Source organism: Sinocyclocheilus rhinocerous, unplaced genomic scaffold, assembly GCF_001515625.1.
Source record: "Sinocyclocheilus rhinocerous isolate Xijiao unplaced genomic scaffold, SAMN03320098_v1.1 scaffold716, whole genome shotgun sequence".
Classification (NCBI taxonomy): Eukaryota; Metazoa; Chordata; class Actinopteri; order Cypriniformes; family Cyprinidae; genus Sinocyclocheilus; species Sinocyclocheilus rhinocerous.
Window position 1 is genome coordinate 138668 of NW_015647020.1, and position 11207 is coordinate 149874.

The 11207-nt window shown below is 38.7% G+C and overlaps 1 protein-coding gene and 1 long non-coding RNA gene across 2 annotated transcripts in view; one reads left to right on the plus strand and one right to left on the minus strand.

Moving 5' to 3' along the window:
• Positions 1-2751: 2751 nt before the first annotated feature.
• sult1st6 (sulfotransferase family 1, cytosolic sulfotransferase 6) overlaps positions 2752-11207 on the minus strand; it is a 50354-nt gene continuing 41898 nt past the window's right edge. Inside the window, exons 2-7 of the mRNA XM_016512472.1 lie at positions 6378-6506; positions 6170-6267; positions 5805-5931; positions 5346-5440; positions 4658-4838; positions 2752-4045 (exon numbers count right to left, since the gene is read on the minus strand). Of these exons, the coding sequence (XP_016367958.1) occupies positions 3933-4045; positions 4658-4838; positions 5346-5440; positions 5805-5931; positions 6170-6267; positions 6378-6506 (743 nt within the window). The 3' untranslated portion in view covers positions 2752-3932. The remainder of the gene's footprint in view (positions 4046-4657; positions 4839-5345; positions 5441-5804; positions 5932-6169; positions 6268-6377; positions 6507-11207) is intronic.
• LOC107708286 (uncharacterized) overlaps positions 11042-11207 on the plus strand; it is a 24625-nt gene continuing 24459 nt past the window's right edge. Inside the window, exon 1 of the long non-coding RNA XR_001636346.1 lies at positions 11042-11053. This is a non-coding gene — a long non-coding RNA (uncharacterized LOC107708286). The remainder of the gene's footprint in view (positions 11054-11207) is intronic.

The window sequence follows — 11207 nt, forward strand, 5'->3', positions numbered from 1 at the left end:
AAAAAAAAGGCGCGGGGCTCATCTATCCAACCGTGAGAAAACACACAAACATATAAATTAATTTTCCACTAGAAAAATAAAATAAAAATGTGGCTTAATCACTGCACATTAAATATTGTATTTGATAAAAACACCGAGGTAATGTCGCGCTGGAGCTTCGCGTCTTTGCTAGCTAACACAAATTAGCACTGCTTTGTTCTTAAAATTAAGTGACATCAGAATAAAACGTTCAAACTTTCAAAGTAAAATAAAGTTTATTAAACAGTTCGCTGTGCTTACCTGTTAATTTTCTTCTCTCAACCGTTCTTCTGATTCTGTGATGATTCCGTCAGCCTTGGGTGATGGGCAGCTTAGATTTAAAGAAGAAAGGAAATGCGCGGGCTTCAGAGCATGTGAGCGAAGCGGAGCGGTGTGACGCTCCGCTACGTTTTCCGCTCTATGGACGTGCGCTCCACTCAGTCGCTCTAACCGCCCAAGCAAGCGCTCCGTTAATATTCCGCTCACGCTCACCGTAAACCAATTCCCGCTCAGATCCCGCTCCGTTCTGTAAAGAACAAATTTGCGTGCATTATATTAGATTATAAATTACTGCTGCCTATATCTAGCCTACATTCTGAAGGACTACCTATTGTTTCGGGTCAGTTTTTTTTTAAAGAATATTTTAATAGGCCTAAGTGGTGTAGGCTAATATCTTCTGTACTCTGTAGTTCTGTATTTAGGGCTATATACAGCTGTGTGTTAGCTTAGGTCTACAGTTTAACTGAGATTATTTAATAACTACGGAGCTCCGAATATAATTCGAATTAACAATTCGTTTCTACGACGTCAGCAGGTTTTATTATTTTTTAAATTCATTTATTATTATTTATTAATTTTAAGCAATAATGATTTTAATAAGTAATTACGAAATATAATCATTCCTACTAAATACATAGGCCTACTACATTTACATTTAGTCATTTAGCAGACGCTTTTATCCAAAGCGACTTACAAATGAGGACAATACAAGCAGTCAAAACTAACAAAAGAGCAACAATATATAAGTGCAAATGACAAGTCTCGGTTAGCCTAACGCAGTACACGTAGGTGTGACATGTGTTCTTTTCGGCTCATTAAAGGGTGAGTAATTAACAGAGCATGTGAGCGAAGCGGAGCGGTGTGACGCTCCGCTACGTTTTCCGCTCTATGGACGTGCGCTCCACTCAGTCGCTCTAACCGCCCAAGCAAGCGCTCTGTTAATATTCCGCTCACGCTCACCGTAAACCAATTCCCGCTCAGATCCCGCTCCGTTCTGTAAAGAACAAATTTGCGTGCATTATATTAGATTATAAATTACTGCTGCCTATATCTAGCCTACATTCTGAAGGACTACCTATTGTTTCGGGTCATTTTTTTTTATTTTTTATAATATTTTAATAGGCCTAAGTGGTGTAGGCTAATATCTTCTGTACTCTGTAGTTCTGTATTTAGGCCTATATACAGCTGTGTGTTAGCTTAGGTCTACAGTTTAACTGAGATTATTTAATAACTACGGAGCTCCGAATATAATTCGAATTAACAATTCGTTTCTACGACGTCAGCAGGTTTTATTATTTTTTAAATTAATTTATTATTATTTATTAAGTTTAAGCAATAATGATTTTAATAAGTAATTACGAAATATAATAATTCGTTCCACGATTTAGGCCTACTATAGGGAATGAACGAATTAACGAACGAATGAATTCGTGGCAGCTAAGCCTAAACAAGAGAATGAATACTTAATTCGTGGCCATAATTTAGACTAAACAAAAAAATTTATTCTTAATTCGTGGCCATAATGTAGTCCTAGCATAAAAGAGAACTAGCCTATTCTAAATTCGTGGCTGTGATTTTGTCTGCATGTCATGATCGGGGCTCCGTACAACCGAATATAACCTTAGCCTACCTGTTTATTCATTTATTATGGTATGTAACTAGCTCACCTTTTGCTGCACCATGTTTGCATACATCTTCGTGTATACGTATTGTAATCAATATGAATCTGTACTAACTTTAACAGTCTCCCCGCACTCCCTCTCAGTTTCTTCTCCCTGCTCATTCTTAACTTTGATTTTTACTTTACATTTATGTATAAGGCTTGCAACTTCGTTGAAACAATATCTGGACTCCATAACTGCTCTACTATTCTCGATCTCTACAGATTCTCGATCTCGAACAAGCAAATCACCAAACGGCATTCTGGGTTGATCGAGCGGAGCGGAATCTTCAGAAAGGCGCTCTGCGCTCTTAAGGAAATATTACCACTCCGCTCCCCGCTCCGCTCACATGCTCTGGTAGTGACCGACTGAAAGGGAACTCATGTGTCTCTATGCTACCATTTGGGCTACATCTGCAGGTGTGGTAAATCAAACCAAGAAATGCCTGTGGAGTGCAACAGGCCATGTGAAATCTGAATTAACACTGCTGCCCATTGAAAAAGCCCTTGCCGGAAGACTTGGAAGGAAGAGGTTAATAGTGGTATGAACAGGTGACAGAGAACTTTAATTAAATGAAAGAAAGAAGACTGGACTTCACATTTAAGGTAAGAAGGCTGAAATATTGTAATACTGTTGTAAAAAGGACCACCCCTTAATTCAGCATCATCAGAGCTACAAGCTATGGCAAAAATGTCAAAAATTGTGTTAAATTTTTTTTTAATGTCAATTCAGATCATGGTATTTCAGATCATAGTATGGGTTGCTACACCTCATTCTTTATTAAATAGTCAATTTCATTAAGTTTGCCTGTAAGTGTTATGTCATATATTAACTATCATACTTGAACTAACATGTAGCTAAGGTGGGCATTACTGACACATGAATATGAATCAAGTTAAGTCAAATTTATTGGTATAGCGCTTTTCACAATACACATAATTTCAAAGCAGCTTTATAGAAAGTATATGTCTATAAGTTAATGTCTAAGGTTAGCCCTTCATTAGTTCTTGATTGGCTCCTACATTCACGTTTAGTTAATGTTGAAATATAGATACTAGAACATGTGTAATCATGTATCCTTATTTGATCTAAAATGTTAAAATGGAAAAAAAAGAAGAAAAAAAAAGGAGGCAGAGGAGCCATTAAAATCACCACTAGAAAATTATTTTTCTTATAGAACCAGTTTATGTACTTTGGTACTTTTAAAGTTTTTTCAACATGAAACATGTTAATGTCTCATAATTTCTGAGTGAGAATGTGTGTGCCTGGCCATCCATCCAGGGTGTTTCCCTCCCTATACCTGAGATGCTGGTATAGGCTCCGGCATCCGCTTCATCATACATAGGACAAGTGGTTTGGAAAATGGATGGATGGGAATCATTTTAGTTTTACAGAAAATATTGTTTTACTTCATCATAACACATTCAGTCCTAGACTTTTGTAATATCGCTTTAACTATAACAAAAGCCAGGTCATTAATTAAATCCTCCCGGAACAATGTCATTTTTGAAGGGAAAACACAAACATTTACCAGTGGATTTGATGAATTATTTTTTCTTTTATGGTTTTAGTTTATTACTGGTTTGTGTAACATCAACTGTGTAATATCAACTGCTTGATAATACCATTTCAGAATAGTTAAAACAACAACAAAAAAACTAAATTATCTTGAATTGAACACCATCATGTACTCTAATTCTCAGTCCTTCACTGATCAATGCCAACTTCAACTCTTTATTTCCATGATTTTAGGTTCCATCCTGTTAAATGCCATTAACTGTAAATAATTAAGCTATAATTAATAAGCATATTGCTTAAAAAAAAAAAAAGACATTTAAAATTGTTCTAAGTACAAAAAAAAAACATTTTATGCAATCAGTGAGATTAGGCGAGTAGAATGTTATACCTAATGACATCAGGCAAAACTTCTATAATATATTGCATATATTTAATGTTGCACAAATTATTTAAGGATCAAATGCTAAAGCGGAACGGAATGTCCACATCTTTCATTTGGTTTGCGTAGTCTTCATCAAACATCTGGGATTGAGCTGAGGTGAAATGGTTAACCCAGTCACCAACCTCTCCTGTGTAAACAAACACGCTTGGTGATTCATTATGAACACAGTATTTTGTATATCATTTCTTATTACATGGTCCTTGGAATAATTGATTCTGATTGCTTAACTGCCATATTGAGTGGTCAAAATGTTTGCATAAGGACAGCTAAACTATATTTTAATGTTATCCATAACAACAGACAAGAGACAACATTAAACATGGGATGACGTTAACATTCTAGCTAAATATTTTAGCTAACAATGAATTAAAATTGTAATTTTGTTGAAATGTTCATTTATAGGCTGTTTTTTTTCTGTGCCACGACAGATTACTTGTTTTAGCTAATCTACAAGATAAATAATTTTACAACAGATCAATATTTCATATTCCTGTATGCTAAACAGCCATATAAGCAGGATTTAAGTTTCTATATGGTTTCCTTAGAGTCTAAAAACAGCCTAATCATATACAACTCTCAGCCAGCCAAAAAACAGGCAGACCAGTCTTATCTTATGGCAATAGGTCATGTTCCTCATTCTAAAAACAAAAAAAAACAAACGCATCTATTTACAAGTTTAAATAAATAAAAAATAATTAATTTAATCTCATAAGGGATATTTAGTATGGTTTTTATTAACCTTTTCTCATGAAGGCAGAAATGGACTGATCAAACAAAGGTTTTGGGATGTAGGAGTAGTTAGCCATTGGATTGTCTTTCATGACTTGGAAGGATGCCAGCTGCACAATCCTCTTTATGACATCTTCAGAAACAGACAGGTCCAGATAGTGCATGATCCTCTTAATCTCCCTAAAAGGATTCTTGGAAAAAAAGGAATATATGATACAAAAAATCAAAGCAGACATAAAATAAAAAAAATGTAATAAAATTTTAGGAAATTGGCACGACTGAAGATGTGGCACTAAGGGTGCTTTCACACCTGGCCTGTTGTTTCGGAACCTGGCGCGTTTCCCCCCTTAGCTCGGTTAGTTTGGGCATATGTGAACCTGCTCAAAGTGATAAATTAATATAACGAGTACGACATCTACAAAAAATAAAATAAAATAAGCCCGCGAAGCTGTTGTTCCATCCTGACGGATGACAGCTGTGACAGCTAAATGGAATCCCGGAAAATTAACCGTGGAACTTTGACCAATGAGAGAACAGTTTACTCGAGCGTGACTTGTATTAACAAATTTGGTCCATTTAGAAACATTGCTGTATGAAAGCGAACCGCACCAAGAATAAAAAGCAACATTGTAATAATTTTAATCCCTGTTTCGGAACAAAGCAATCGATCTACAGGTGTGAAAGCACCCTAAAACTACCTCCTTCATGTCCTCATAGAGCATGTAGAGAATATTCCTTTCCTTCCGTTCCTTCCAGTAACCTTTTACATGGTCATACCAAGAGCCCCAACCTACTGTAAAAACATTAGAAGACACTCAGAGTAACCAATGATTCTAGATTAAACATTTCATTCTACGTTAGTGAAAAACTAGTAAGGTGAAAACTGAAAAGTGTGTATATGTGTGTTTAGTAGAGGGATAGTTCAACCAAAAATGGAACACTGTCTCACTTTTTGTCCATATAATTAAAGTCAATGGGTTGAATATACAGTATTTACATTGCGTGGACAAAAACAGCTGAAATATGTCAAAATGTTTGCATATTGTTTCCCAAAGAAAAACGTCAGTCACACAGATTTGGAATGACTTGAGGGTGATTAGATGATGAAAGAATTTTCATTTTTGTAAATTATATTTAAATATGTAGTTTTGTCTCACATTGTCCCTGCATGAACTTGTGAATGTATCCATCCCAAGGTCCTGGCTCTGGCTGGGTAAGGTTCATGCGATCAAAGTGGAAGTAGCTTACAAGGTTATCCTTAGCATTCCGGGCCGTATAAATGACCTGGAAAAACAGGAGGACTAGTGGACATGATTTGCAGTATTCAGTGGTCAGATACAGTTCAAGGGGTTTTAACATCACAAGGCTGAGTGCCTGTTATGACCAATACACTCTAGAGAGAAGTCATTTGGTTTTATCTTCTGTTGGGGAGGAGATGTGAAAATAAACCCAAATTTGACCTTGTGTTTGAAGTTAATCAAAACTTTTTGTATTTTTTAAGTTGTTTTAATTGAATTATAACCTTGCATTTATTTTCCCAGAATCCTTTAGGCACTAGCTGAATGGGCAGATGAGTTTTGATGACTCTCGGTGGTTTCATCTGTTCAAGTAAGTCAAGCCCTAAATGAAGCATAAAGATAAATGAGTTTTGTATACACAGGTGCATTGACATATCCTTCATATAACAAAAACCATGCATGAGTATAAATGAAACATGCGTTAATGTGTACCTGATGGTATGGGTGAAGGAGCGCAAATCTCCAGAAATGGAATACGGACAGCTGTTGGCGCTCTCTTGCACACCTCAGCATCTCCATTGTGCAGCAGAAGATCTACTATCTCTTGAGTCCAGGTTGTGCCTCAACACAGAGACAAAAAATAGACCAATAGTTCTCAACCAGGGGACCAGATCCCACTAGAGGGCCTCAGCAAACCTCTAAGAAATTACTTACAAATTTTAATCAATAAATTATTAATAATATATTAAAATAACTCTAATCCAAACAATTAACAATTATTATAAATAATGCCAAGGACACTAAATAATACTAAAGAATAACCAGGGTAAGTCCATTACCAATACCCTGCAGTACAGATGAACCAGCTATAAGCAGATTGCCACAATGAGCCTTTTGTTTGAATTGCATCCAGAGCCAGAATGCTGGAAAATCCCAATATTAGAACCTAATAAAATTATATGGATTGGTCTTGGAGCTCCTCTCTGTGTATTATAATGGGGGAAATAAAATAAACAGACAATCATTGTGAACTGGACTGTTACCACAAATCAGTGAGCCATTCATTATCTTGCAAATTTTTTAAATTAACTGCAAGCTTAGTGCAATGTCTAAACTACAACTGTTCACCTTTTCATGACGTTCATAATGTTTTTGATTATTCTGCAGTGTTTTGTGTGGTCTTCCTTGACCAAACGGTCACAGGCATTTACTTTTTTATCCTATATAATTATGGTAAAACGGGCAAACTTCAGCTGGTGAACACAGCAGAGTCACTTCCTCGTCACTTCCGGTGTGAGTACGCTGTGCGCATTTGGCTGCCGCTTCACACTGGGGCTTTATTAGTTTTGTCTTGTCATTTTTGTTAGAATGCATGTTCTCCTGGTTTCAAAAATGGACTAACGTCGTCTCACACATTCAAAAAATGGAAATACAATGGACTGTTTTCGTGACTCCAGCTGGTGCATTTGCAGGTGGTGTGCTCCATTCCGCCACTTGCTGTGGCATCTCATACGGCTTAAACTGACTCCACCGGCCTGCCTGCCTTACGGCGTTTGTATCGTGGTAGCTGCTGACGGAGTGGCTGCGTCTTTTTTTAAGGGAGGATTTATCGGCAGTGGCTGTCGTTGTTGAGTTTTCCCGTTTTCCGTTTGGGGTCCTGGAGTTTGCACTCGTTTGGGCTCTGTGGTACTCGAGATGCAGCACTACGCGGGTTGCTTGGCAAGTCTACACCATTGGGCCTGCTCTGGCTATACATATCACGCTACTGCTCATTCCGTTTGCACTGTTGGCAAAAATGTTTTCACTCTCGATTATACATTTGCCTCAGATTCTCAAATTTTTTGTTTTGATTGTTGTGTATACTGTATTGTTTATTGATTTGTCTTGTGTTTAATGTTGATTGTGAAGTGCTTTGAGCTTGGGAAAAGCGCTATATAAATTAAACTCATCATCAGAGGCAAAATGAGGAGCTAAGCAAGCATGGAAGGCAGCATCTGGCGAGCTGAAGTAATTAAAGACATTTGTTGCTAACTTTAAGCAAAATGGTTGAAAACCCATTAATACAATCACTTGTAATGTGATGTAAATGCATATTGCATTTGACCAATAGGTGGTGCTGCTCCCAAATTGATGTGGTGTGGTCAGTGTGGGGTGATGATGACACACACAAATTTTGGTGTCAACATGCCAAAGCGTTGTAGTCTCAGATCCATTGTGGCATTATGCCATCAACTTTGACTTTGAGTTATACAAAAATGCTTTTAATAACTTTTTGCCAGCATCTGATTCAGTTTTCATGAAGATCGGACAAATAGTCTAAGACGATTTTGAAAAAGTAGGTTTTTGACTGACTGACAAAATGGCCGACTGCTGAAAAGCATATACCATTCTGTACAACTCAGGGAATAGGAAAAGTTAAGATTCATGGCAAAATTGAAAAAAAAGTTGCAGCATATTTGTACATTTTATTATATCTTTTGACCACTAGGTGGCGGCGGTCTAAAACGTCATAGGTTGCTTCAGGGTATGGTGCCGAAGACACAAGTTTTATAATAATATGTCTATCTGTTTGTAGAATACAGCATTTTACTTCAAAATTCAAAATGGCTGATGCCCAAAAATGGCCAACATAGGAAAATTGGGCACTGATTCAATCTGCATGCTATACAGTTTCTAAAGAGACCAATATTGATTTTTAGGCAAACAATTTAGAAGTTATAAGCAAAAATCTCCCTCTTGATCAATAGGTGGTTCTGTGGTTCTATGTTTTTAACCCAAATGACCCATGCTGTTTTCAGAGTCATCACAGCAGCGTCCATCTATTATTTTAATAAGTGAAACTATTTTATTAAGTGAAACTGTGGGCGTTTACTTGTGAGTCTTGAATGCACCCTATTAAAATAGCCTATTGCTTTAAAATTATGATTTTTTAAATGTAAAATCACGTTAACATTATAAGCAAACTTCAGAGAACATTATGAAATAATAAAAAATGGAGTTCATGACACCTTTAAGGCCGGCAGGAAGGGTTTTAGGGCTAAAAAACCCCCATCACTTCGAGACAGTTGATGTGTAAGCATTGCTCCAGGTTTGACCAAATGCTGGTCTGCCCCCATACAAACTCCCCAAGTTGTGTTGGAGGCATCTGTCATGACCACCTTATATATACTCAAGATGGCGCCACGGATGGCCACCTCGGTGTTGAGCTTTCCAGTTGTTTTACTGTTTTTGTTCGTTTTTCCTGTTTTTTTGTTTATCAACTACAATCAGTTTCACCAAGGATGAACTGCTGAACATTCGGCAGAACACACCACGCAATCTTCTACCGGTTTGCAACTATTCTGATGTTTTGCTGAACATTGTAGTTGGCAGAGCAGTGGCGCGGTTCAAACGCTTTAAGACGCGCAAGCGTGGGAAACAAGTCGGCGCGCTCGTCAAACTCTGACAGCACGGCTTCAGAATGGCGTTGCCTAGCATCCATATGGCGAATCTCCGCTCTCTACCCAACAAAATGGACAAACTTTTCCTGCTCTCCCGAATAAATAAGGATTTTCAAACTCTGCTGCTCTGTGTTTCATGGAAACCTGGCTGAATGAAGCCATTCCGGACAGCGCGTTTCATCTGCCGGACTTCCAGCTGTTCAGAGTGGATCGCGACGCAGAATCAACAGGGAAATCGCGTGGCGGTGGGACATGCTTCTATATCAACGAAAGGTGGTGTACAGATGTAACAGCGTTGAAGAAGATGTGCTGTCCTGATTTAGAAGTGCTCTTCATCAACTGTAAGCCTACAGTCCCTCTACTCGCAGCGGGAGTTTTCCTCGTTCATTCTCGTGAGTGTTTACATTCCACGGCAAGGGCACATGAGCGCGACGCTACAACAGCTGGCTGATCAGATCACAGATACAGAACAACAACACCCAGACTCTGTTATAATCTCGGGGACTTTAATAAACAAACCTCACACACGAACTGCCAAAATTCAAACAACACATTACATGCCCCACCAGAGACAAAAATATTTTGGACCACTGCTTCACCACAATAAAGGATGCATATCTCTCCATCCCCAGAGCAGCTTTGGGACTCTCTGACCACTGCCTGGTTCATCTCCTTCCAACATACAGGCAAAAACTTAAATCTGCTAAGCCTGTCTTAAGAACTGTAAAGAGATGGACCAACAAAACAGAGTGGGCATTACAAGACTGCACTGTATATTTCGACTGCACTGATTGGAGTGTTTATGAAGCTGCTGCCACTGATCTGGATGAACTCACAGAGACTGTAACTTCATTCATCAGTTTCTGTGAGGATATGTGCATTCCTACCAGGACTCATTTAATATACAACAACGACAAACCATGGTTCACAGCAAAACTCAGAAAGCTTCGCCAGGCCAAAGAAGATGCCTACAGGAGTGGGGACAGAGTCTTGTACAATCAGGCCAGGAACACACTGAATAAGGAGATTAGAGTGGCTAAGACGAGCTACGCTAAAAAGCTGGAAAACCAGTTTTCAGCCAACGACCCTGCTTCAGTGTGGAAAGGTCTGAAAGACATTACAAACTACAAGACACCATCCTCCAGCACTGCGGTGAATCAACAACTTGCTGAAGACCTGAATGAGTTTTACTGTAAATTTGAAACTCCTGGTCTCACACCCCACACCCACCCTGACCAACTCTCTACACAGCATCAACACCTCCAACAACCCCCCTCTCCCCCACTCCTGCACTTCAGATCAGTGAAGTTGATGTGTGTCAGGTCTTCAGGAAGCAGAAGAGAAGGAAAGCACTAGGCCCAGATGGTGTTACACCAGCCTGTCTAAAAACCTGCCCAGCTGGCCCACGTCTTTTCACAGATCTTCAACAGATCACTGGAGCTGTGCGAAGTCCCTGCCTGCTTCAAACACTCCACCATCATACCCATCCCAAAGAAACCCAAAATCACAGGACTTAATGATTACAGACCTGTTTCTTTAATGTCTGTGGTCATGATGTCATTTGAAAGACTGGTGTTGGCTTATCTGAAGGACATCACTGGACCCTTACTGGACCCCCTGCAGTTTGCTTACAGAGCAAACAGGTCAGTGGATGATGCAGTCAACATGGGACTACACTACATCCTGCAACATCTGGACAAATCAGGGACTTATGCAAGGATCCTGTTTGTGGACTTCAGTTCAGCCTTCAACACCATCATCCCAACACTCCTCCAGACCAAACTAACCCAGCTCTCTGTTCCTAGCTCTATCTGTCAATGGATCACCAGCTTTCTGACAGATAGGCAACAGCTAGTGAGAATTGGTAAATTCACATCCAACA